This window comes from Oryctolagus cuniculus, chromosome 3, assembly GCF_964237555.1.
Source record: "Oryctolagus cuniculus chromosome 3, mOryCun1.1, whole genome shotgun sequence".
In the NCBI taxonomy this organism is placed as follows: Eukaryota; Metazoa; Chordata; class Mammalia; order Lagomorpha; family Leporidae; genus Oryctolagus; species Oryctolagus cuniculus.
The window spans coordinates 107,806,212-107,834,007 of record NC_091434.1 but is presented as its reverse complement, the minus strand read 5'-3'; the positions used below and the strand labels follow the sequence as shown (position 1 = coordinate 107,834,007).

The 27,796-nt window shown below is 40.7% G+C and overlaps 1 protein-coding gene across 3 annotated transcripts in view; it reads left to right on the top strand.

Moving 5' to 3' along the window:
* The window catches only part of UBXN4 (UBX domain protein 4), a 40,991-nt gene extending 13,684 nt beyond the window's left edge, over positions 1-27,307 (top strand). For 2 of the 3 annotated variants that reach the window (XM_008258522.4, XM_070070987.1), the window contains exons 6-13: positions 4,381-4,474; positions 12,061-12,115; positions 13,904-14,068; positions 14,876-15,003; positions 17,795-17,897; positions 21,029-21,160; positions 22,120-22,319; positions 25,054-27,307. In XM_008258522.4, coding sequence (XP_008256744.1) covers positions 4,381-4,474; positions 12,061-12,115; positions 13,904-14,068; positions 14,876-15,003; positions 17,795-17,897; positions 21,029-21,160; positions 22,120-22,319; positions 25,054-25,192 — 1,016 coding nt within the window. In that variant the 3' untranslated portion in view covers positions 25,193-27,307. Of the gene's footprint in view, positions 1-4,380; positions 4,475-12,060; positions 12,116-13,903; positions 14,069-14,875; positions 15,004-17,794; positions 17,898-19,403; positions 21,161-22,119; positions 22,320-25,053 lie in introns of those variants that run through there. The other variant, XM_051849597.2, reaches the window with a different exon arrangement.
* Positions 27,308-27,796: the final 489 nt, after the last annotated feature.

Below are 27,796 nucleotides of genomic sequence, written 5' to 3'. Positions count from 1 at the left end.
TAATTAATTTATTTGAAAGAGTTATGTAGAGAGGAGAGGCAGAGAGAGAAAGGTCTTCCATCCGCTGGTTCACTCCCCAGATGGCCACAACGGCCAGAGCTGTGCCAATCAGGAGCCAGGAGCCAGGAGCTTCTTCCGAGTCTCCCACATGGGTGCAGGGGCTCAAGGACTTGGGCCATCTTCCACTGCTTTCCCAGGCCACAGCAGAGAGCTGGATCAGAAGTGGAGCAGCCAGGACTTGAACCGGCGCCCATATGGGATGCTGGCACTGCAGGCAGTGGCCCCACCCACAATGCCACAGAGCCAGCCCCTGCCTTTCTCTTAAAATATAAAGAAAAATTTCTAAAAATGAAAGAAGGCCTTTAATGTGTGTTTGTGTGTGTGTGTGTGTGTATATATATATATATTTAAAAATATATATATTTGTGTTTAAAGATTTATTTAAAGATTTGATTATCTGACATTTATATATTTATTAAATATTTATTTTTTTGAAAGGCAGAGTTACAGAAAGAGAGGAAATGACAGATTTTCCATTTGCTGATTCACTCCCCATATGGCTGCAATGGCAGGGCCTGGCAGGCTAAAGCCAGGAGCCAGGAGCTTCATCTGGGTCTCCCACAAGGGTGGCAGAAGCCCAAGCACCTGGGCCATTCTGTGCTGCTTTCCCAGGTGGCAATAGCAGGGAGCTGTATCAGAAATAGAACAACTGGGACATGAACTGGTGCCCACATGAGATGCCAGCATTCCAGGTGGTGTCTTTACCTGCTGTGTCAACAATGCTCGTCTCAAATTAATATTCTTAAAAATAAATATTTGGGGGGCCAGCGCCGTGGTGCACTAGGTTAATCCTCCACCTGTGGCATCAGCATCACATATGGGTGCTGGTTCTAGTTCTGGCCGCTCCTCTTCCAGTCCAGCTCTCTGCTGTGGCCTGGGATAGCAGTGGAGGATGGCCCAAGTACTTGGGTCCCTGCACCCGCACGGGAGACTGGGAAGAAGTTCTTGGCTCCTAGCTTTGGATTGGCTCAGCTCCGGCCGTTGTGGCCATTTGGAGAGTGAACCAATGGAAGGAAGACCTTTCTTTCTCTCTCTCTCACTGTCTGTAACTCTGTCAAATAACTAAATAAAATCTTAAAATAAATAAATAAATATTTTGGGAGCCAGCACTGTGGTGTAGTAGGTTAAGTCTCCACCTGTGGTGCCAGCATCCCATAAGGGTACCAGTTCATGTCCCAGCTGCTCTATTTCCAATTCTCCCTGCTATTGCTGCCTGGGAAAGTAGTGGAGGGTGGCACATCAGCAGGGAGCTGAATCAGAAGTAGAGCAGCCAGGTCTCTAACCAGCACCCATGTGGGATGCCAGCGTTGGAACCTTCGGCTCTATCTGCTGTGCCACAACGCTGGCCCCTATATATTTGTGTTTCTTTTCCCTCAAATTTGTTTAGCCTAAAATTTTAAAGATTATCTTAAATAGATGTGTGTGTCATTTTAAAGTTTTATTTATTAATTCAGAATACAGAGTGAAGGAGAAAGAGGATTATTAGAAATATTACCTTCTGTCTCTCAGGGAGTGCATCTTCAATAAGCTGGAATCAAGAGTAGATCTGGGACTTAAATCCAGGCACTCTGATATGGGTTGTGGGTGTCCCAAGTAGTGTCAAAACAGCTAGGCCAAATTCTTGCCTCAAGATAAAAATGTAAAAAAAGCCCACAGTTCCACAGCTAAAAGCTAGAAAGTTTTCTAGTAATTCCTTTTAACCTCAGTTATCTAGACAGTATTTATGATGTTTTTCATTTTTTTTGAATTATAGTCCAATATATTGCTGTTGGTTGTTTGAACTTTTAATATATAGATTCCTGTTCTTACTGGTAGTTTTTCTTGCAGTATGAAGGTTGCCACATCCTTATGGTATTATGTAAATATTTTTATTTTGTCTTGTTTTCCCTAAGTTGGCAGTTAAAGCTACAGGTTTGATCAGATTCAGCTTTATTAGGTATTCTTTCTTGGCAAGACTGTTACTTGAAATATACATAGGTAAAGATAAATATTTCCATCAGGAGATACATTGTGCCTAATAATCCAACTGACTTTTTAAATTTCTTGTAATAACTTTTCATTATGTTTGTATTTTATTTGTTTTTAGTTTATTGAATTTTTTTTTTCACTTTAGAACTTTGTTTTCAGTAATTAGCAGTTAAATAGGAAGACTAGTAAGCTATTTCACCCATTTTTTGGATTACCCATAAAGTTACAAATATGTAGTCTACACCTATGAGTCATTTATAAATACCAGAGACAAAACTCTGGCATATAATTGGGAATCTCAGACATCTGTTTGTTTCTCTTTTATCATGATTCACAGATGCACTTAAATTTGCTTTTATCCATACTTTTTTTCCTAGCTTGTCTAGGAGATGTCTGCAAAAGTTTTGTTAAATTTGTTGCTGATACCAAATACATTATGTCCTTAGGCATTCATTTTATTTACTAAAGAAAGATGGTTAATTTCCTTCTTGACACACACTGGCTTCCAGAGGTTATCATTTATTCAGGGTTGCATTCAGTGCTGTGCTGGTACATGTTTAACAAAAAGCTCTGTTGAAGCTAATATATGTAGTATTTGCTAATTTGCTGATTTGTAAGGATTGAGTATTTCCACTATGGCTGTTTTCAAGCTACCACCCTGGATGCAAACATAGGAATACATGTGTTTCATTGGCTCAACTTAATAATACTAATGATTTCTACTACTGCTATAATAACTAAAGCATTTACTTTGTGCCAGTCTTAGTAATGTTTTAAGCATTTTACTTTTATTGTTTGTCTGATAACAACCATATGAGATTAATTATCCCCATTTTGAAGAAGAGGCGCAGAGATTAAATAACTTTTTTTTTTTTTTTTAAAGACTTATTTATTTGAAAGAGAGGAGAGACAGATATTCCATCCACTGGCCGGCGCCGCGGCTCACTAGGCTAATCCTCCGCCTAGCGGCGTCGGCACACAGGGTTCTAGTCCTGGTTGGGGCGCCGGATTCTGTCCCGGTTGCCCCTCTTCCAGGCCAGCTCTCTGCTGTGGCCAGGGAGTGCAGTGGAGGATGGCCCAGGTGCTTGGGCCCTGCACGCCATGGGAGACCAGGAAAAGCACCTGGCTCCTGGCTTCTGCCACCGGATCAGCGCGGTGCGCCGGCCGCAGCGCGCCGGCCGTGGCGGCCATTGGAGGGTGAACCAACGGCAAAGGAAGACCTTTCTCTCTGTCTCTCTCTCTCACTGTCCACTCTGCCTGTCAAAAAATAAAAAATAAAATAAAATAAAAAAAAAAAGATATTCCATCCGCTGGTTCACTCCCCAGATGGATGTAATAGCTGGGACTGTTATAGGCCAAAGCCAGGAACCAGGAGTTTCTTCTGGGTCTCCCATGTGGGTGGTAGGGGCCCAAGGACTTGCACCATCCTTTGCTGCTTTCCCAGGCACATTAGCAGGGAGCTGGATTGGAAGCCCAGCAGCAGGGACTCAGAACTGGCACCCACATGGGATGCTGGCACTGCAGACAACAGTTTAACCTGCTATATCACAGAGCTGGCCCCAAGAGAGATTAAATAATTTACTAAAGTGTTCAAAGGAGGTCTTGTACCCAGGCATTGTGGCTCTGAAGTCCTTACTTTTCCATAGATCTTATTCGTAAAGAAGGACAGGTTGGTAGCAAATGGTCATAAGGGAAATGACAGAGCTTCTGAAAGGAAGTACCAGACCATAACTATCCTCTGGAACAGGCAAGAACAAATTCTATTCTTCAGGAATCCCTAAAAGAATACTAGTATAGATACAAAGAGGCTCTCTTAAGAAATCACTCTCAGTAGCAGAAGTGTGTCTCTTCTTGGACCAAGATAATTCTAGAGGCATACCAACATAAAACTGAGCTGTTTGATAGAGTAGTCATGGGTGCATATGGCTGAGTTAAAAGTGCAATTAAAAATTTAACCCTTCACCTGCAATAGCTTCGTTGTAAGTGCTCATTAACCACATGTACTTAGTGCCTAATGTTTTGGACAGCGTAGATATCGGGCAGTGCTGCTTCAGAGTGAAGCCTACTATTGGCCAGGTCTTCTGCCTGATTGCGGTCTCTTCATATTAGACTTCTGACCTTTGGTGGCTTGGGGAACTACCTTTTTTCATTTGTATTCTATTTAATCTCTACCTAAACTTGAGAAAACTTCAGGATTAGTAATAGCTCATTTCTTATCTCCTGCTCTATTCTTAGGGGAAATATATATAATATTTAAGAAACATGATTATTAACAGACAATCCAGAAGATTTATATCTTTTAAAAATTACATTAAATGCAGTATTCTTATTTCTTTTTATTTAATAATTAAGGAGGAGAAAGTTCAGGCCGTGCCACTCCCTCTCAGGAGCCTAGTGGATGTTCAAATCAGAGACCTGCAGAGGATCTCACCGTCAGAGTGGAAAGGTTTGCTCTTATTTTTGCAAATAGCATTTTGTTTAAAAAAAAAAAAAAAAAGACAGTGGTTTTCAGGTTTTTTTTTTTTTTAAGATTTATTTATTTATTTGGAAAAGTTACAGAAGAGCGACAGACAGATCATCCACTGGTTCACTCCCCAGATGGCAGCAACAACAAGGGTTGGGCTGAGCCAGCCTGAAGCCAGGGGCCTCTTCTGGGTCTTCCATGTGAGTGGCAGAGGCAGGACTCAAACTGGTACCCATATGGGATGCCGGCATCACAGGCTGCAGCTTTACGTGCTGTGCCACAACACTGGACCCTCAGTTACTTTATTTGAATGAAAGCTAAAATTACACAAGATTTCAGAATTCAGGGTTCTAAGTTTTTGATCATGTGATGAAGTTGTTAATGTCTGTAAGAATTATATCCTAATGATAAAGCTTCACTATATTTCTGAAGTTGTTCGTCAGTTTCAGGTCTGATGTATTTTGGTCCATGTGTTTTACCATCTGTTCCTTCTTTTATCTCTCTATGCACTAAGGATAATAAGCTCCAAATGGGCAAGAACTTCAGCTCTTTTTATGACTGTTCACTGAGCCCAGGTTTTACTACAGAAGTGGGTATCTACTGATTGTCCCTTTTTATTAGTAATTACACACATAGTTTCGATTCTTTATAGTTTCTAGTTTAGTATTTTTTGTAGTACAGTAATTAATCATAGAGGTTGATGCTGTGTTTCTTAGAGTTGTATGAATTAATGGTTAATAGGTAGGCAATACTTTTAATACTGGTTTTAAAACATCTAGTATTGGGGGGAGGAAGCTATTATACTTTGGAAATTTATGCTAATTCAATAAAAAAAATCTAGTATTATGGAGATTTTAAAAATTACTTAGATTTGATTTTTCTTGTTCATGTTTGTACACTGGAGAAATGGAGGTCACAATAATTAATGACATTGGGTATTTGAGTTTGCCCATAATTTAGTAAAGATTGGCTGCAAATTAGCAAAACCTAGGTTTAGATCCTTAATAGGATTCGGAGCAGAGCTAGACCTTGAGGTGGAAAGCAGGATAGATCCCCTCAAAGTGGGGAGGAGATGGCAAATGACATAAGGCTGGAAGAGCAGCAGCAGGAAACTCAAGTTCTCAGGCTCATTCTCTTCTGTTTGTCTGTTTTACAAATATCAGGTTCTCTGCTGTGCATCCTGACCTGTACCAGCTAGAGTGACATGAAAATAAATTTAGAGAAGGGTTTGAAAACTTGAGGCAAGGCTGTGGGGTGGGGGAAATGCTTTTTCAAATGCTATTTAGGTGCAGTGAAAAAGGGGAATTTCTGTTGTTTTTTAATGGTTCCTGTTGTGATGTAAGAGCATGTCAGCTGGTGCATACCTGTGTGGTTCTGCAAGTAGGAAATAACGTACCGTTTTCACTTAAAGAATAATTTCTACATGTGCACACTGGTGTTGATGTGTTGTAGTTAGTATAAACGTATACTAAAGAGCATATAACAAAATATTTAACTCTGAAAGAGGACTACTAACAGTGAACATAACATAATCATAACACTAACAGGAGATATTAATAGTGAAATTGGATGAAATGTTGACACACTCTTGATAATGAAACATTTTTTGCTATTTAGGTAACTTTTTTTTAAAAGATTTTATTTACTTGAAAGACAGTTTCAGAAAGGGGTGCAGGGGAGAGAGGGAGAGATCTTCCATCTGCTGGTTCATTCCCCAAATGGCTGCAATGCCCAGGGCTAGGCCATTCCAAAGTCAGGAGCTAGGAGCTTCTTCTGGTCTCACACATGGGTGCGGCGACCCAAGGTCTTAGGCCATCTTCTCCTTTCCCAGGCACAGTGGTAGGGAGTTGGATTGGAAATGGAACAGCCTAGACTCTAACCAGTGCCCATATGGGATGCTGGTATCACAGGCGGTGGCTTTACTTGCTACGACACAGCACTGGCACCAATTTAGATAACTTGAAAAATTCACATTATGTGATCATGTAATTAAAATCTTTTTTTTTTTTATTTTTTTATTTTTTTTTATTTTTTTATTTTTTTTTTTATTTTTTGACAGGCAGAGTGGACAGTGAGAGAGAGAGAGACAGAGAGAAAGGTCTTCCTTTGCCGTTGGTTCACCCTCCAATGGCCGCCGCGGCCAGCGCGATGCGGCCGGCGCACCGCGCTGATCCGATGGCAGGAGCCAGGATCCAGGTGCTTTTCCTGGTCTCCCATGGGGTGCAGGGCCCAAGCACCTGGGCCATCCTCCACTGCACTCCCTGGCCACAGCAGAGGGCTGGCCTGGAAGAGGGGCAACCGGGACAGAATCCGGCGCCCCGACCGGGACTAGAACCCGGTGTGCCGGCGCTGCTAGGCGGAGGATTAGCCTAGTGAGCCGCGGCGCCGGCCAATTAAAATCTTTTGAGCACTTTGGATTCTTGTTGGTAAGATTAAATTATCAGACCTTGCTTGATCTATAAAACCTATGTCCTGGTACTAAGTAATCCACCAGCTGAGGTTCTTCATTTAATTCTTCTGAGTTCATACCCAGTTATGAATCTTGCTCTTTTTGTGGAATCTGATTGACAGTGGCAACTAATAACTCCAACCTATGTTTTTTTTTGTTTTTGACAGGCTGAGTTAGACAGTGAGAGAGAGATAGAAAACTCTTCTTCCATTGGTTCACCCCCAAAATGGTCATTATGGCTGGCGTGCTGCGCCGATCCAAAGCCAAATCAATGTCAGCTCAGAAACTCCTCCCTTCTTGTATGTAAGAACGTGATTTTTCAGTCCCCCCCGCCCCTTAGTCTTAAACTACCTTTTGTCAAATGAGTGAACTTAATTTTTTTGAAAAATAGATGGGCACTTTGTAATTGAAATCTAGATTTTTGTTAAAATATTTAAAGATATATAATGTTTTATTAGTAAAAGATCATACGGGCAATAATCAATGAGTCACATGAAACTACAGTATAAGAAAGATAATATGAGAGCACTTTAAAAATATTTGTGGGAGGGGAAAGTGTTTGGCCTAGTGGTTAAATCCCATATCTGAGTGCCTGGGTTTGAGTCCTGGCTCTGCTCCCAATTCTAGTTTCCTGCTAATTCTAACTCTGGGAAATAGCAGGTGATGCTTAAGTAGTTGGATCCCTGCCACTCATATCATGTAAGACCTGGTCCAGCCCCAGCCATTGCAGGCATCTGGAGAGTAGACCAGCAGACGGGAGCTCTCTTTCTGCCTCTCAAAGCAGTCAAGCAATAAATGAATATTTTTTTTTTAAAGTTTGTGGAAAGGTATAATTAAAAGATGTTTATTTTGCTACAAAAACTTTGGAAATGCTTGCAGATTTTTTCAGTAATGTGCATTTTCCATAAACTTTTTTATACTCATATGCATGGATTTCAAAGTTTTTTGTGGATAAATAAACTTTTTTTAACGCTGTTTTCTATGAACTTTTTGAAATGCCTTCAAATACAGTACCCTCAGTTTGAATTTCTCACTTGAAAAGTTTCAAACCTCAAAGTCAAAGAATGGTGTAACTACCTTTTTCTTTTTCCTGATCCATTTGAAAGTTAGGCATCGTTTAACTTCATCCCTAAGTAACTAAGTATGTTTTTCCTAAGAATAAGACAATGGCTGAGGCTCTCTTGGCTCTGGGTTAGGGATCTAGCCTAAGCTATGGCCAGGATCCAGTGCCCAGAGATCCATGTGCTGCCTTCTTCCTGTTGTCCAGGTAGCCATAATGGTAGATACAGATATCCAGATGCTTAAAGTGATGAAACAGTTTGTCATTGCAATTAGATGCAATGTGAATTTTCAACCAGATTAGAGTAAAATTGCATGTATTTTTCTCAGAATTATACCAGTGGTATGTAATTAAAAATATATTTTTAAATATTAGCACAATACTATTATTACAGTAAAAAAGTGTACATTAGTATAGTAAGATAATCTAAATGTGACCCATATTCAGATTTCCCCAATTGACCCAACAATATTCTGTATGACTTTTTTTCCCCTGATTCAAAATGCAGTCAGGGATCCTTCATTCCATTTAGCTTAGTCTCTTTGAATCCAAAACATTCCCATTTTTTGCATTTTTTCATGAATTGGACATTTTTGAAGAGTATAAACTAATTGTATTCTAGAATGTCCCTTGAACTAGTACTTGTTCCATTATTATTATATTCAACTTAAATTTTGGAACATTACTTACATAATGTTTTGTTCTTATTGTTAAAAAACTCAGGAAATAATTAATATCAGATGTATGCATTATTGGTGATATTCATCTGATTCACATGGTGTCTATTGAATATCTTCATTATAAAGGTACCCCTGTCCCTTAGTAATTAATAGGTTATCTGTGGAGTAATTCTGTGAAATAGTATTCTGTTCTTTACAATTTTCACCTAGTGATTTTGGCATTCATTGATTTTTGCTTGATGAATTATTTCATTGGGAGATAAAAATGATCTTTTTTTAATAAAAAGATTTTTTGTATTTATTTGAAAGGGTTATAGAGAGGGAGGAGGAGACAGAGAGAGAGAGAGATCTTCCATCCTGTCACTTGTTCCTCAGCTGGTTGCAGTAGCCAGCACTGTACCAGGCTGAAGCCAGGAACTTCATCCAGGTCTCCCATGTGGGTGGCAAGGACCCAAACACCTGGGCTGTCTTCCACTGCTTTCGAAGGCCATTAGGAAGCTGGATCAGAGGTGGAGCAGCCGTGACTGGAATCAGCACCCATGTGGGATGCCGGCTTCACAGGTTTCAGCTTTACTTGCTAAATAACAACTGTGGACTCTCATTTTTTTTTCTAATTTTATTTTTTTTACATTTATTAGCAGACATTGTTCTATAGAGAAGTGCTTTGGCCCACATCCTCTCCCTCCCTTTTTTCCTAGTAAACTCACTGGATATCAGCAACCAAATCAAGAAGTGAAAAGTTATGTGCAAACTCTCCTAGTGTCTCTGCTCCATTATGGCTTCCCTCACCAAAATAACCACTGTCCTGGATCTAACACTATAGATTAATTTTTCCTGTTAGTGAACACCACATGTACTCTTTTTGTGTTTGGTGTACTTTGTCAAAAGCGTTGTATTTGTGAGGCTCATCTGTGTTGATGGATGTGGCAGCAGTGGATGTCCCGTTTGCTGTAGAGCATTATATTATTTGAATATAGCATGATTGATTTATCCATTCTACTTTTAATGCATATGGGATTGTTTTCAGTTCAGGACTATTAATCATAGGGCTGCTATGCAGAATAGTCTTATATGCCTTGGTGAACATATGTGCACATTGTTTTCGGGGTATATATTTAAGACTGGGAGTTTCTGGCATATAGGTACTGGCCAATCTTTTCAAATGGTTATGTGAATTTATAATTGCCTTTAGCATTTATGATATTTCAAATATTCTCTTTTTTCCTCTGAGGTGTTTCCTTAATTTTATTTATTTATTTTTTAAAGATTTATCTATTTATTTGAAAGATTACAGAAGAGGGAGGGGGAGGCAGAGAGAGAGAGAGATCATCCATCCTCTGGTTCCTTCCTCAGATAGTCACAGTGGCCAGGACTGAACAGGCCAAAGCCAGTAGCTACTTCCAGGTTTCCAGTGTGGGTAGCAGGAATCCAAGCATTTGGGCCATCTGCTGCTGCTTATCTCAGGCCATTAGTAGGGAGTTGGATTGGAAATAGAGCAGCCAGGGTGAAAACTGGTGCTCACATGGGAGGGGTGTTGGTATCGCAGGTGGTATCTTTACCTGCTGTGCCACAAAACTGGCCCCTCTCTTGTGTTAAAATCTACTTATTTTCTTTGGTGTACAGATTGTTCCAGACTTTACTGTCCCAAATGGAACAGGCAAATCTCCTTTATATCAGATCTTCCTTTTGGCCTTTTGACACGTTCCTTTTTTTTGTTTGTTTTAATATTTTATTTATTTGAAAGAGTTACACAGAGAGGGAGAAGGAGAGGCAACAGCCAGATCTGTGTCGATCCAAGGCCAGGAGCCAAGAGCTTCCTCCAGGTCTCCCATGTGGGTGCAGGAGCCCAAGAACTCGAACTATCTTCCACTGCTTTTCCAGACCACAACAGAGAGTGGGACTGGAAGTGAAGTGGCTGGGTCTCACATGGGATGCCGGCACTGTAGGCAGCAGCTTCACCTGCCATGCCACAGCGCTGGCCCTGACATGTTCCTTTCATTCTTTGAATATTTCCTTGTTGGCCGGCGCCGCGGCTCACTAGGCTAATCCTCCGCCTTGCGGCGCCGGCACACCGGGTTCTAGTCCCGGTCGGGGCACCGGATTCTGTCCCGGTTGCCCCTCTTCCAGGCCAGCTCTCTGCTGTGGCCAGGGAGTGCAGTGGAGGATGGCCCAGGTGCTTGGGCCCTGCACCCCATGGGAGACCAGGAAAAGCACCTGGCTCCTGGCTCCTGCCATCGGATCAGTGCGGTGCGCCAGCCGCAGCGCGCAGGCCGCGGCGGCCATTGGAGGGTGAACCAACGGCAAAGGAAGACCTTTCTCTCTGTCTCTCTCTCACTGTCCACTCTGCCTGTCAAAAAAAATAAATAAAAATAAAAATAAAAAAAAAAATAAAAAATAAAAAATGAATATTTCCTTGAATGCTGACACAACTTGTCTAGTTGAGGTTTTTTTTATATACTGTTTTAAAGATTTTATTTGCGAGGTAGAGTTACAGAGAGAGGCGAGACAGAAAAGGTCTTTAGTCTGCTGGTTCACTCCTCCAAACGGCTGTAACAGCCAGAGCTGAGCTGATCCAAAGCCAGGAGCCAGGAACTTGTTCCGGGTCTCCCACATGAACCCAGGGGCCCAAGGACTTGGGCCATCCTCCACTGCTTTCCCAGGTGCATTAGCAGGGAGCTGGATAGGAAGTGGAGCAGCCGGGACTTGAACTGGTGCCCATATTGGATGCTGGCACTGCAGGCCAGGGCTTTAATTCTCTGCATCATAGCACTGGCCCCTCTAGCTGAGTTTTAATAAATGCATACATCTGTGTAACTCAGATGTCTTTCATAGAAAATACTTTCAATTTTTAAAGGTTGAAATGTAATTCACATACCATAAAATCTGAAGGTTAGATTGAGTTTAGTAGATTCTCAAAGTTGTATGTTCATTATGACTGTGTAATGTTAACATCATTAGTTTTTAATTGAGGAACTTCTTATAGTTGAAAGTCAATATTATTGTTAGTTTATAAATGGTAACCTTAAATCTTTAGCTTTTGTTTTTCAGTTTTATGCTATGTTGCTGCTTACTTATACATGAAGATTTTGTAAATCATTGTATATATATTTAAAAATTAATTAATATTTTTAAATCAGTATCAGGTAAGCTGGGTGGAAAAAGAGAAGTCTAATAGTAAGTAGGCCCTAAAAGCTGAAAGTAGGCTCTGTCTACTCTTGAATTTCTTTAGGGCCAGAGGCCAGGCAGGTATGTTATTGCTGTGTCTTTAGGGACTTTTCTTTTTGGTTTCTGTATTTCCCCAGTTGTTTTCACTAAAGAAACCTCCTGAATATGTTTTATATTAATATGATGTGTCTAAAGTGTATTTTTTTTAATATAGACTTACAAAAAAACTTGAAGAAAGGAGAGAGGAGAAAAGGAAAGAAGAAGAACAGGTAAAGTTACTGGATTTAGCATGGTTTTACTCTTCTGTTAAGGGAGGGAGTGTTTGATTCTACTCAATCTGGCAGACCTAGTATGGTTTCCTAGTTATAGTTTAGTGTTCAGCACAGTGAAGAGAATTAGCTTCTTTCTGTACTGGTATCATAGTGTATACTTTGGTGTTGGTTTTGTAAATTGGTAGGAATAAAAGGGGTCATCGTCTGTTCTTCTATAATGAATCTTTGACGCTAAGGATAAAGAGACTTGAGCTAAAATTGGCTTGAGTTAGAAGATCAGATTTTATCTGCTTTTTGTGAAAAAAGAAGTGCAAAGACATTATACTGAAATTTTCCTCTGTGTTGCTGCATTCTGGTACACCATTCATTTTTTTTCACACTGCACTCCTATCTCTGCATCAGCTTTTTGGAGTTCTAAAATAGGTAGGTATCTTTTCCTTTAAGTTAAGTTGTTAATGACTGCCATATTCTTCCTGGGGGCAGTATATTTGCCCTAGAAACCAAAAACCTGTAATGCTGCATGCCTTAAAACTACACCGACTGCCTTCTACTCTTTTTTTTTTTTTTTTTTTTGACAGGCAGAGTGGACAGTGAGAGAGAGAGACAGAGAGAAAGGTCTTCCTTTTGCCGTTGGTTCACCCTCCAGTGGCTGCCACGGCTGGCGCGCTGCAGCCGGCGCTCTGCGCTGATCCGATGGCAGGAGCCAGGAGCCAGGTGCTTTTCCTGGTCTCCCATGGGGTGCAGGGCCCAAGCACTTGGGCCATCCTCCATTGCACTCCCTGGCCACAGCAGAGAGCTGGCCTGGAAGAGGGGCAACCGGGACAGAATCCGGCGCCCTGACCGGGACTAGAACCCAGTGTGCCGGTGCCACAAGGTGGAGGATTAGCCTAGTGAGCCGCGGCGCCGGCTGCCTTCTACTCTTAACAGCCACTGGTGGTGATTCACAGATTGATAGACATTTGACTTTTAACCATGCCTTTCAAATAAATTTTTAGATATATTTATTTGTTTGCAAGGTAGACTGACAGAAATAGAGGGGCAGGGAGAGAGTTATCTTCTACCCTCCTGGTTCACTGTCCAAATGGCCACAATGGCCAGCACTGATTCAGACTGAAGCCAGGGGTCAGGGAATCCATCTGGGTCTCCCACATAGGTTACAGGAGTCCAAACACCCAGGACATTGTCCACTGATTTCCCAGATGCATGAGCAGGGAGCAGAATTAGAAATGGAACATCTGGGATCCAAACTAGCACTCTGATATGGGATACAAATGTCACAGGCAGCAGTTTAACCTGCTGTGCCACAGTGCTGGCCCTCAAATAAGTATGTTAATTTTTTTTAAAACCAGATCCTTATTTTGTGTGAGTCTTTTTATTTTTTAAAGATGTTTTTACTTTATTTGAAATAGAATAACAGAGAAAGGGATAGATTACCTTCTGTCTGCTGATTGACTTCCTAAATACCCACCACAACCAGAGCTAGGCCAAGCCAAAGCTGGGAGCCAGGGACTCCATCCGGGTCTCCCGTGTGGTGATAGGAACCCAAGCTCTTGTGCCATCATCTGCTGCTTCCTAGGTGCGTTAGCATAATGCTGGATTGGAAGCATGGAATACCTGGGACTCAGAGCAGGCACACTGCTGCGGGATGAGGACTGCCCAAGTGGTGGCTTAGCACTACAGCACTCTGCATACTCTAACTGGCTTTCTCTACATTCAAAATAATGTCTAGGGTAAACTATCAAAATGTGTTTTTGACTGATGAAACTTACTTTGTCTTTATTCCAGAGAGAAATTAAGAAGGAAATTGAAAGGAGAAAAACTGGAAAAGAAATGTTGGATTATAAAAGAAAACAAGAAGAAGAATTAACAAAAAGAATGCTAGAGGAAAGAAACAGAGAAAAGGCAGAAGATAGAGCAGCTCGAGAACGTATAAAACAGCAAATTGCATTGGTGAGTTCAGTTGTTTTATTGTTTTTATGGCTTTAAAATTTTTATTTATTTATGTGAGGCAGAGAGTGCCTTCTCACCTGCTGATTCATTCTCTATGTGCCCACAGCAACCCTGGCTAAGTCCAAAGCCATGGGTCTGGAACTCAGTCCAGGTCTCCCACATGAGTGGCAGGAACCTAAACACTTCTGCCTCCCAGAGTCTGCATTGGCAAGAAGCTGGAGTTAGTGGTACAAGGCATTGAACCCAGGCACTGGGATTTGGACACAAGTGTCTGAGCTAACATCTTAACCCCTAGAACAAATGCCTGCCCTTAATTTTATTGTTAATGGTTGACTCTAGGACATTTGTGCACTTTCTTTTCCTTGGAAAATTCTGGATTAATTTCAAAGATTCCCTAGAAAACAAGCTAAGAATTGGTTATCTAGCAGTCCTCTAATGACAGGTGTTCTATTTTGAGATGTTTAAAGGATATAGGCACATCATAAAACTTAAGATGGTTTTGCAACAAGTGCTTTCAGAATCAGTTTTAATAAGTATGAAAAACATCTTAATATTGTTTATTTGATCATTGATCATCTGTTGTGTGTCAGACCTTGTTCCAGGCTGTTGCGATAAAGTGGTAAGCACTTTCATGGTTGTTTATTAGTAATTCTGTTTCCTGACAGTTGATGAAAAATACCAGATTCAGAAGTTCATAAATAGATTTAAGAAATTTCTTGGGTAGTTGGTGTTTGTACCTTGTGTTCAAGAGAATGAATAGATCATTCTGGCAATGAAAGATGATTAGTATCTAATAATGTTTTAAAGGACCGTGCTGAGAGAGCAGCTCGATTCGCAAAGACAAAGGAAGAAGTAGAGGCTGCCAAAGCTGCTGCCTTGCTGGCCAAGCAGGCAGAAATGGAAGTCAAGAGGGAATCGTATGCAAGAGAAAGAAGGTATTTCTGCTTTTTTTTTGTCTGAAACATCTCTTTGTGCATGGGCTCTGGTTAATATTTGTTTTCTTCTCTGTACTTTTCTGTATTTCATTATTTGACAATTAAACATACTACTTTTACAATCAAATACTTTTTAGTTTTTCAAAAGTAATGAAATATGTACTGAATTTAACAGAATTGTAAGACTTGTGTGCTAAAAAACTACAAAATATTGGTTAGAGAATGAGGAAAATATATTGAAAGATATACCTAAATTCATAATTTAGAGAACTGGGGCCAGCATTATGGTGTCATGCATAAAGTTGCCATCTGCAATGTCAGCATCCCATATGGTTGGCCAGTTCAAGTCTTGGCTGCTCCATTTCCAATCTAGCTCTCTGGGAAAGGCAGCAGAAGATCACCCAAGTGTTTGGATTCTGCCACCTGCATGGAGAGACCCAAATGAGGGTCCTGACTCTTGCTATCGGCCTAACCCAGCCCTGGCCTTTGTGGCCATCTGGGGAGTAGCAAACCAGTGGATGGAAGATCTCTCTCTCTCTATCTCTCTTTCTCTCTCTCTCTGTAACTGACTTTCAAATAAATAAATAAATCCTTAAAAAAAAATGATGGAGAAACCATCTGGAAATATTTAAATAATAAATAAATAAATAGAGGGCTTAATGTTATTGAGAGACTAATACTTCCTAAACTACTCTATAAATTCAACACAATCTCTGGCAAAAATTCTAGCTGGCTTTTTTTCTTTAGCAGAAACTTTAAGATTAAAATTCCTATGCTACAGTAACCAAGACAGTGTTGTACCAGCATAAGGATGGATGTATGGATCCATGTAATCAAATCGAATCTCTAGAAATGAAACCCTTACTTTATGATCAGCATACTTTTTGAAAAGGGTACCAAAACCATTTAGTAGAAAAGGAAAATTTTACAACAAATGATGCTTGAACAACTGGATGTGTACATGCCAAAAGAATGAATTTGGAACCTTTCCTGACACTGTATAACAAGTTAACTCAGAATGGATCATCTGCCTACATGTTTAAACTTTGAGAAGCCAAAAAAAAATAAAGATCATGGGGTAGGCAGTAGATTTAGACATGACACCAAAAGCCCAAACAAAAAAAAAGAAAGAAATTGACTTAACTTTATGCTTCATCAAGAAAGTGAAAAAATGAAGCCAGCAATGTGGCAAAGTGGGTTAAACTATTCTTTGCAATACTTGGATCCTTTATCTAGAGAGCTGGTTTGAGTCCCAGCTGCTCAGCTACTGATGCAGCTCCCTGCTAATGTGCCTGGGAAGGAAATGGAAGATGGCCCAACTGCTTGGGCCCCTGTCACCCATTTGGGAGACCAGGATGGGGTTCCTGGCTCCTGGCTTTTACCTGGCCCACACCTGGCTGTTGAAGCTGTTTGGAGAGAGCCAGTCAATAAAAGACTTCTCTCTAAAAAGAATAAATATAAACTTTTAAAAAAGTAAGAAAACAAGCCACAGAATTGGAGAAGATATGTTTGATAAAGAATTTGTAGCTAGAATATAAAAAGAACTCTCAACATCTGAATAAAAAAAACAATTCAAATATATAGAAAGGATTTGAACATTTTTCCAAAGAAGATACACAAATGGCCAATAGGAACATGAAAAGAGGTTCAACATCAATAGTCATTAGGGAAATAAGTCAAAACTACAATAAAATATATGCCATTTCTCACTACCTGTGGTGCCTAAATATAAAGAGACAATAAAAAATGTTGACAAGGGTGTGGAAAATTGGAGCCTAAATCCATTATGAGTAGGACTGTAAAATGGTAAGCCACTTTGAAAAAGAATTTGGGCCAGCGCCGCAGCTCTCTAGGATAATCATCTGCCTGCGGCGCCGGTACCCCGGGTTCTAGTCCTGGTTGCTCCTCTTCCAGTCCAGCTCCCTGCTGTGGCCCAGGAAGGCAGTGGAGGATGGCCCAAGTGCTTGGGCCCTGCACCCGCCTGGGAGACCAGGAAGAAACATCTGGCTCCTGGCTTCAGATCGGTGCAGTGTGCCAGCCGTAGCGGCCATTTAGGGGGTGAACCAACGGAAGGAAGACCTTTCTCTCTGCCTCTCTCTCTATCACTGTCTAACTCTGCCTGTCCAAAAAAAATTTTTTTTGGCAGTTCCTCAAAAAGTTAAAACATACTCTTACACATTTATCTGTTATTGAAAACCTGTCCACACAAAAACCTATATGTGAATATTCATACTAGCATTGTTCATAATAGTCAAAATGTGGTAATAACCTAAATATCCATCAGATGAAGAATGGATTAACCGAGTATGTATCCCACACAATGGAATATTATTCAGTACTGATGCATATATGGATAAACCTTCAAACCATAACACTGCATGACAGAGCCAGTTCACATATTGTGTGATTCCATTATGTGGAATGTGCATACTAGGCAAATCCTACAGGGATAGTAGATTAATGGTTGCCAGGCACTAAAGGAGGAAAATTTGGGCAGTGACTACTGCTAAGTTCAGGATTCCTTTCTGGGGCGATGAGATGTTTTTACATTACATAGTGGCGATAGTTGCACAACTCTGAGTGTATTAAAAACCACTGAATTGTGCTGTTGGCAAATTTTGTGTCATGTGAATTGTATCAGTAAAGCTATTGATAAAAAGTAAGTGAAAAGATCTGACATTGTGAGACAACCTATTGTCATTGCACACTTGCAGTTCCATTTTCTCTAACTTCTGCTGATACTGCCTGAGCATATGTAAAGATACCTTTTTTAAATTTTGTTTTTTCTTAGCACTGTTGCAAGAATTCAGTTCCGTCTTCCTGATGGTTCTTCCTTCACAAATCAGTTTCCTTCTGATGCTCCTTTAGAAGAAGCAAGGCAGTTTGCTGCACAGGTAAATCTCTGTCTGTAATCACAGTCATGAGGTATAGCTTATCCAAATGTAGGAGGGAAAGACCCCAAAGAAATACTCAAGAATGAGAGTAAATTGTGACTTCTGTCCTGGAGGAATGTACAAGACACTTCTGGAGTGTTCATGTAGCTTTGTTGTGTATTAGTGCATATGGGAACGACATATTTGTCAAAATAGAACCCTGCTAATACTGTTTCATAAGTTCTGGAAACTTCTCACTGATCAGTATATTTAGCTGCAGAAGTGAAAAGCGAGAGTTTTCCCAAAGGTGTAGTCTGAGACAGTTGTCCCATTTCCCTGAAAAAGAAGCAGTTTTTCTTTTCTTTTCTTTTTTTTTTTTTCTTTTTTTTGACATGCATAGTTAGAGACAGAGAGAAAGGTCTTCCTTCCGTTGGTTCACCCCCCCCAGTGGCTGCCGTGGCCAGTGCGCTGTGGCTGGCACACCGCGCTGATCCAAAGCCAGGAGCCAGGTGCTTCCTCCTGGTCTCCCATGTGGGTGCAGGGTCCAGGCACTTGGGCCATCCTCCACTGCCTTCCCAGGCCACAGCAGAGAGCTGGACTGGAAGAGGGGCAACCGGGACAGAATCCGGTACCCCAACCAGGACTAGAACCCAGGGTGCCGGCGCCACAGGTGGAGGATTAGCCAAGTGAGCGTGTTGCCTGCCAGAAGCAGTTTTTCATGGTCCTCTCTTCGTTGTTTCTTTTCTTTTTTTTTTTTTTTTTTAAAGATTTATTTATTTATTTGAAAGGGAGTTGAGTTACAGAGAGTCAGAGCCAGAGAGAGAGAGGTCTTCCATCTGCTGGTTCACTCCCCAAGTGGCCACAATGGCTGGAGCTGATCAGATGCCAGGAGCTTCTTTTGGGTCTCCCACACAAGTGCAGGGGTCCAAGCGCTTGGGCCATCTTCCACTGCTTTCCGAGGCCATAGCAGAGAGCTGGATCAAAAGTGGAGTAGCTGGGACTTAAACTGGCACCCATGTGGGATACCGGCACTACAGGCACTGGCTTTACCTGCTATGCCACAGCACTGGCCCCACCAAGTATCTTCTTTAGGAATTTATGTCTCAAAGGTGGCCTTACTCAAAATTGAATGGGATATGAAATTTTTTTTCAAAGGTTGCACTGCATTTTGTTTTCCTTTTTTATTGGAAAGACAGACAGATAGATCTTCAGTCCATTGGTTCATTCCCCAAAGCCCTCTTAACATTCAGGGTTAGGCCAGGCTGCAACCTGGAGCTTGAAACTCAGTCTGCATCTCCCAGGTAGTTAGTAGGGACCCAGGTACTTCAGCAGCGATGACCTGCTGTCTCTGAGGATGTCTATGAGCAGAAAGCTAGAATCCTAAGTGGAGCTGGAACCTGAACTCAGACACTGAAGATCTGAGTGTTGGGGCTGGCGCTGTGGTGAGCGGGTTAATGCCCTGGCCTGAAGCACCGGCATCCCATATGGATGCTGGTTCTAGTCCCGGCTGCTCCTCTTCTGATCCAGCTCTCTGCTATGGTCTGGTATAGCAGTGGAAGATGGCCCAAGTCCTTGGGCCCCTGCACCCACATGGGAGAAGACCCAGAAGAAGCTCCTGGCTCCTGGCTTTGGATCGGCACAGCTCTGGCCATTGTGGCCATCTGGGGAGTGAACCAATGGGTGGAAAACCTCTCTCTGTCTCTGCCTCTCTCTGTAATTTTGTCTTTCAAATAAATAAAATAAATCTTTAAAAAAAAAAAAAGATTTGAGTGTCAGGTGTTGTAACTTATGTCCAGATGCCTGAAATTTTTTAGCTCAGAAAATAAGAGATGAGTAACTACCAATTAGATTGTATTCTTTGATTAATTCCTTGTTGAAAATGGATTCTGGCATCAATTGTCGGTTAGGATCTAGACTCATTGTATATACCAACATTCTTCACATAAAGGTAAGAGAGTTAGGTATTAGGTTCAGATTTTTTCCACCTGGCCTCTTCCCCTTATTTAGTCTTTCCCCTTATTCGTGGTTTCTGAAAGGATGCCTCAGAGCGCTACCTACCTTCCTGAGCTGGTGAGCTGGGTAAGACAGTGTAAAAATTTATTGTAAGAACTATTCTCCCTAACACCAGGTAGGTCATTTCATTCTTTTTTTATTTGAAAGATTTTATTTATTTAAAGGCAGAATCAGAGGGAGAGACAGAGATTGTCCATCCAGTAGTTGACTCCCTGAATGGTGACAAAGGCCAGGGCTGAGATAGACCAAAGCCAGGAGCTGGGAGTTTCTTCCAGGTTTCCCACATGGGTCCAGGGGTCCACACACTTGGGCCATCCTCCATTGCCAGGCCGTTAGTCCGGAGCTGAATCAGAAGCAGAGCAACCGGGACTTGAACGGGTGCCTCATTGGAATGCTGGTGTTGCAGGCAGCAGCTTTACCTGCTGCACCGTGGCACTGGCTTTCCTGATTGCATTCTTTACCTTGAGACCCCCTACAATGTGTGATGTGTCCCAAGTTTCCCTGCTGCTAGCATTTTCTATTTTTGTTAGGCCCTTCAGTTGGAGTGAGAGCCATAAGAAGTATGTGAAAGACCTATAGTACAAAAAGTTAGGATTTTACTGATATAGTGACTTAAAAATTGTGAAGCTGCCCAGTTTCTAGATGTGGAAATATGTGTAGGATGAAGGGGCATTGTGGAACATTTCTGCCTTGAGGTGTTGAAGTGAACGCTCCTGAAGTAACATCTGTGAGGGAAAGACTGGTCTGTTCCAGATTTTTAATAGGAATCCCCTGTAATCCAAACATGTATTTATGAGACCAGCGCTTGCCAGTGCATAATGAAAACTTTAATGATGAACTGCAGCTGTAAAGGAGAGAGACATAATTGTTTTTATTCCATCTATTTCGTATGGTCTTAGCAACCATTCTAGCTATTTTGTGGTCATTTTTTAGTTATAGAAGCTTTAAAAATTTTGGATTTGGTAGTTCCTTTAGCTGCTTTTTTGCAATGCAGTTTTTGTGTTTTTTGAATTTGCATTAACTTTTAAAATTAAGGTAGTTTTTATTAAAGCAGTCATTTTAGATGCATGTGAGTAACTTAATACCTTGTTTTCAATAGGCAATTTTGTAAGTTTTTTAAACTTTTTGTTATGTTACAGACTGTTGGCAACACTTACGGTAATTTTTCATTAGCAACCATGTTTCCCAGGAGAGAATTTACCAAAGAAGATTATAAAAAGAAATTACTGGATTTGGAACTTGCCCCAAGTGCTTCAGTAGTACTGTTGCCAGTATGTATATGCATGTATATAGTTTTTCTGCTCTTAAGCATTTTCTGTTTTACTCTTGACTGTTCTAGGCCTGACCATTTCTTTAAAGTAGAAGAAGGGCAAAGATGTATTGTGGGCAGTTAAAATTCAAATTATCCAGAATTATACCAATTCACTATTCTGTTTTCCTGTGCTTATAATTGTATTGCTGATATTGCTCTATAATTAAATTGCTGATATTGTTTGTGAGGCACTAAATAGTTTAATTTTCAACTTTTTGCCTCACCTATTTTTGTGTTCAAAAAAATGTGCAGTAGGAGAAGAAAACAAAAACTGTAGAGTATCTGAAGTATCTGACTCACCCATATATGTCTTTAATTATGTGTAGCTCTACCATACTCCTGGCTTTTAAAAACATAATTTTAACATAAAATTAACATTTTCAAATAGATTGTCCTTTGTGATCCCCACAACAGTTTTTACTCTGTGGTGAAAAAAGGAGGCTCAGAGGCTGAAATGATTGCCAGTGTTCCATCTTAAGTGCCAGAGCCGCGATGGAGCCTGGGTCTACTGTGCCCTGCTCTAAACTGGAGCCCTCCACCTAGCTGAAGCAAGTAGCCTGTGCTAGAGATGCGTTGTGGTCACTGAAGTTTGCAGCCTTTCCTTTTCAGAAATTGACTAGCCAGACAGACTTTTACCAAAGTAAATTAACTTCATTACAAAAGCTGTATTTTTCTAAAAGTAATTGATTCATTCCACCAATTACTTGTATATTATAATTACTGAAAAGTCAGAGCTCTGAAGGTTCCCAGAAGTTTATATATGTTTAAGAAACAGCAAAAGATGGTAATTTTACCTTCTTGCCTTAGACTAAAATCAGTAGAACTTTGTTTTCTGGGTGAAAGATTTCATCTAAGACCTTCAAAATGATGTGACTATGCTGATGTAGTCTTTATCTATGTTGATTTCTTAATTTCTAGGCAGGCAGACCTACTTCATCCATTGTACACTCTTCCAGTGGAGACATTTGGACATTACTGGGGACGGTACTTTACCCATTCCTTGCCATCTGGAGATTGATTAGCAATTTCTTATTTAGTAATCCTCCTGCACAGACTTCAGTAAGAACATCATTGACGGAAACTTCAAACCCTGCATCATCTAGCAAATCAGAAAAGAGGTATCTCTTTGTATTTTCTCCAATTGTAAAACATCCTAAGTATGTCCAGTACCTATTTTTTTTTAAGATTTTATTTATTTGAGAAGTAGAGTTACAGAGAGCCAGAGGCAGAGAGAAAGGTCTTCTATCTGCTTGTTTACTCCCCAGTTGGCCGCAACGGCCGGAGCTGTGCCAATCCAAAGCCAGGAGCCAGGAGCCACTTCCTGGTCTCCCATGCGGGTGCAGGGCCCAAGGACTTGGGCCATCTTCTGTTGCTTTTCCAGGCCATAAATAGAGAGCTGAATCGGAAGAGGAGCAGCTGAGACTAACGCCAGTGCTCACATGGGATACCAGTGCCGCAGGTCGAGGCTTAGCCTACTGTGCCAGAGCACCGACCCTGTCCAGTACCATTTTCAAAATGAGAAATTGTAGGTAGTTTGTCTTCCTTCTGTGTATGTTCTCCCTAGTTCCCACAATGGAGTGAAACAAACCAGATGTCCTGAAACTTTGTTTTAAATATTTTGTTTTGATTTTTTTTTACCATTTTATGAATTTATTTTCATTTCTATTTGAAAGAGAGAGAGGCAGACAGAGATCTTTAATATATGCCAGCTCACTTCCCAGATGCCTATAACACTGGGGCCTGGGCAGGGCTGAAGCCAGGAGTCTGTAGTTCAGTCGGTCTCACCTGTGGGAGGCAGAGAGTAAAGGACTTAAAACATCCTCTGCTGCTTCCCAGGATGCACAGTAGCAGGAAGTGGATGGGAAGCCAAGTAGCCAGGACTCAAACCAGGCACTCTGAACTGGGACGTGAACATCCTGAGTGGTGACTTAAGCACTGCACTGGATGTCTACTCCTGCAACTGTATTCCCTTGACTTGGGGGAAGCTTGCTCCCTGAGTTTTCTCAGCCTGTCTGAAAATGAGTCTGTGAGAGCATTTTCATCTCCTTTGTCTTGTAATTTTGCTCACTGAATTCCCTTTACCTTGCTAACTATGAAAGCACGTTGTTTTTCCCCAGCTATGTAGTATCTTTCTGCTTAACCATGTTTTTCCTGATGAGACATTTCATTCCATTAATTGCTCATGGTCATGTTGCTTAATTTATTTCAAGGAATCATTTCGCTTAGGTAATTTTAACCCTGGTGGCTCTTTGATCGGCTGCCTCAGTGTTATCTGCGTCATTCAGAGGTCCAGATTGGGGAACCTTGTTATTCCCTTGAACATAGTACCTCTATCAGAGTTATTTTGAACTAATCCCCTAAGAGGCCCTGTTGTTTTGCAGATACCAGAGGTTAGGATGGTAATACAGACAACGTTGCCAATTTTAGCTCTTATCTCTCTGTTAAGATTGTATTTGGAACAGATTGACAGGAAGTGTACTCCCAAAAGGGAAAAACATTCAAATAATTAAATAATAGCACAAATAATGTATGACTTGCTCCTGTTAAACACTTTATTAGGTCTTTAATAGGCATTATCTCAACTCATCACACCAATCTTATGTGATAAGTAGTGGAAATCCTTGTCCCTGTCTGCTTTTAGTATGGAGATCCCTAGACTTGTGTTCTATTGATGATTCTGTAGATAATGATTTATATAAATATTATGAATGGGCTGTGATACAGCCTTCATCTTTTCATTTTATTTGAGAGAGAAAGAAAAGGAGACATCTTCCATCTTATACGGCACTTCCCAGATGCCCATAACAGCCGGGGCTGGGCCCTGACTGAGGCCATGAGCCTGAACTCCGTCTGAATTTCCCATATGGGTGGCAGGGTCCCATGTATTTGAGCCATTATCTGCTGCCTCCCAATGTGCATGAGCAGACCACTGAATCAGAAACAGAGGAACCAGGCACTCCACTATGATGCTGGGATCCCAAGCAGTGTCCTAATCGTTGTGCCAAATTCCCACCCCTTAATTTATTTAAATATTAAGCAGGTAAACCAGTTAGATTCTTGGTAAATTACTCAGGTGAGGATAGAGGGAAATTCTCTAGTCTTAGAGCAGCATTCAAACTAAGCTGTTTTTAGCACTGAATTATACACTCTTAGAGACGAATGGGTAGAAGCATTTAATCTGGAATGACTTTGCTAAGGGATAGTGTTCTGTGTGAATTTTAAGATTCTCTTGAACTTTCTTTTCCAAAATAATTAATTAGAAAAATCAGATTGGAGCAAAGGATCCAATGAATAAAGACCTAAGAAGGTAGAAAGTTTGTTACAGCCCCTGCTCTCTTCTTGACAACCCCCTCCTTCCCCAATTCTTGAGTTGTAAGATTCTGTTAGCTTAAGTTTTGTCCATTTTCTCTACAATTTTCAAATCAGGAAGTCCTGTTAATCCTTATTTTTTTTAAAAAAGATTTATTTATTTGAAAGAGTTACACTGAGAAAGGAGAGGCAGAGAGAGAGAGAGAGGTCTGCCAGCTAACCTGTGACTAAATCCTTGGGTGGCCTCTAGATCACATTGCATAAATGATACAGTCATACTCTTAAAGCTCAGTAAGTCATCTGGAAACACATGGAAATGGAAATGTGATTTGGCTGATTTGCTTAAGAAACTGAAGTTAAACTACCAAAGACTAATAAAGGTATTCTGCACTGGTAGAGAATTCTCTGCCATGGCATTTTTTTTTTTTTAACTATGGAGTTCAAAGGAAACTATAGTTGTCTGTAATAACGGAAGTTTGAAAGAAAGTTTTGTTACTGTGGTTTTCATTTTACATCATCTTTTTTTCTCCATTCTTATATTAGAGAACCAGTCAGAAAAAGAGTGCTGGAAAAACGTGGGGAAGACTTTAAAAAGGAGGGGAAGATATACAGACTGAGGACTCAAGATGATGGTGAAGATGATAACAACACTTGGAATGGAAATTCTACTCAGCAGATGTAGTGCCACAGTACAATACGTGCAATAATCAATGTTTCTCTTAACGATTTAATGCAACTAAAATTCTCCTGGAGAAGTGGGACTGCTTGATGCTTTCCAGATGGTCTATAAAGTGTCTTTTTATTAATGCTTAGTGGGTGCGGGTTCATGCTGTTTAACTCAAAAAAGGCAAGACCTAAAATAACCGGCTGCTGGGTCCTTGCGTCCACGGTAACCCAGTGCTAGAAGCCTGAAAGAGAAGGCCTGTGGCAGCCTCCCTTCCTCAGCGTCTTACTCTCCCGTGCCCTGCAGGCCTGTGCTCGCAGGTGGTACGTTTGCTCCCAGACTCTAAGGTCCCAGAGTCACTGGGATGTTACTGAGCAGGTGACCCTGAGTCAGCATTCTAACGAGCTAGTCAGGTGATCATTTATGTTTGACTTTTCTCTTTGCTCATTAGCTGCAAGCAAACTCTTGTAGTTTTTAAACACTGAATAAAAAATTCTTTTCCAAAAGTCAGAACGATCTTATTTTTGCCTTAAGTTTTGTTTTCCTGGCATCTTCTGTTGTACAGAGCTCTATTGAGATTGTATGTCTGATTTTCCGCCCAGTACAGCCCTGGCGCTCTCAGGAAAGTAGCCGGTCGTCTACTCTTCAATATCTCTGAAGAAGAAACTCTGTGACACACATTGATGCCAGGTACTGTCCCCCCAAGCCAGCAGGCATCGCTTGCATGTCATTATGGTCTTTGTTCTCATCCACGCAAACAGCTGCTGGTCCACCACCTAGTTCTCCCTCTCTTCCTCCTGAAGTCTGGGCCTTGACAATCACACTGTAAGGTCTTAAAGCACTTCTGGTGCAGGCCAAGAAATAGTGTAAATCAGGCCTCTACTCATTGGGTTATTGTTAAGAATTTGTCTTAATTGGACTTACTGCTACTTTATTCTTGTGCTTTTGGTCGTAGAGACCACTCAAGTAATGATGTTTGAAAAGCAGTCAGAGTGGTCATTCCTGTGTGGAGACTGGAAGGAATCGCTCTTATGTGGACATGCCGGCAGACTCTGGCTTTATTTTGTAGTGGGAAGAAGAAATAAGAAATTTTTTTAGAGCAGACTCTGTGTTTCACCTATGAAATAACAATGGTGTTTAAAGAGGGCAGCAGTCACTGTTGGTAAGGAAGCTGTGAGGCAGGCACTGGTGTTGGTGCTTTGAAAACCACTCAGTTCTTCCTGAAAACTGTCATTATCAGAATCTTCAGCCATTTCATAATCTGATCCAATAATATTTTTCCAAGGAACAATCATAAATACAGCTACAGTGTAGGTACTCATTAAGTGTAATTTATTTTACTTAAGAACTGGAAACTAAACGTTTTCTGCAGAATGAATGAATTTCTGAAGAGAAATGGTACAATTCACACTGTTTATTGAGCACTTGTTAGGTGTTGGGGGAAAAGAAGCAGGATACAGAACTATAGTTCCGGTAAGACCTCAGCTATGTAAACAGATTTTGTATATAGATACAACTATGTATTAATATTTATGTAAAGAAAGAAGAAAACACAACAAAGCATTAATAATGGTAAGAGTGGTTGTTATATGTGATTTTAGCTTTCCTTTTGCACCCTTACATTTTCCCAGTTTGCTGCAGTGACATTATATCCATAATTTCAAAAGTGAGTTTGGAAAAGAAAATCTTAGCAAACATCCCATTTTAAAGTTTCATCATTTTAAAAACAGCAATAAGGTGATTTAAAAAAAAAATCTGTCACATGTGCATGACTGCACTAATAGCTATTAGAAATACATTTGCAGAAACATCAAGTACCTCAAATCAGTTTGCCTTCAAGACAGTAAAATATAAACCTTAGAGAATGGTTCATAACAAAATGGTTCATTATCTCTGAGTGGGAGGATCCCTCCTCAACTATTACCTTTTTAAAAAGTAGATATGGTAAAAAGTTCAAATCAGTATATAAGGCTGTAACCTGAAGTCTGCCTGCTTGGATCTTACCCTTGGCACTATTCCCCAGAGGAAGCCTCTATTAATAGTTTCTTATGTACTTTTCAGAAAATTTTTATGCATATGTAAGCAAATATGTAATCTTTATTTTTTAAATAAATGGGATCATATTATATCTACTATCCTGTATCTTGCTGTTTTTACTTAGTCTTGAATATCTTCTCTGTCAACACATAGCTACCTCATCTGATTAGTGGCCACAAAGCATTCTACTTGATGAAAGAACGTTGTACCCCAACTTATTATTCATGCTCTGGTGGCAGTCAGTGGTATTTATAAGTTGTTTCTGTTTTTCTATTAAAAACAGTGCTATAGTGAATATCCTTGAGGGGAGGTAATTCTCATTGTGAAAGTATACTTTTAGTATATGTTGGTTTATTCGCCCGGTCCCAGGATATTTGGGTTATGAAAGACACTGCCTAAGCTTTCAGCCCCTAATACAAAATGTAAGCCAAAGCTATAGCTCTAAAGGTTGTATGAGTCCAAACCTCCACCAGCAGGGTGTGAGAATGTGGTCTCCCCACACCCTGGCCAACACGGTCTAACCATGCATTCGCATCTCTGTCAACACCATGCCTGAAAACCTTTATTACACATTTGACATGGATT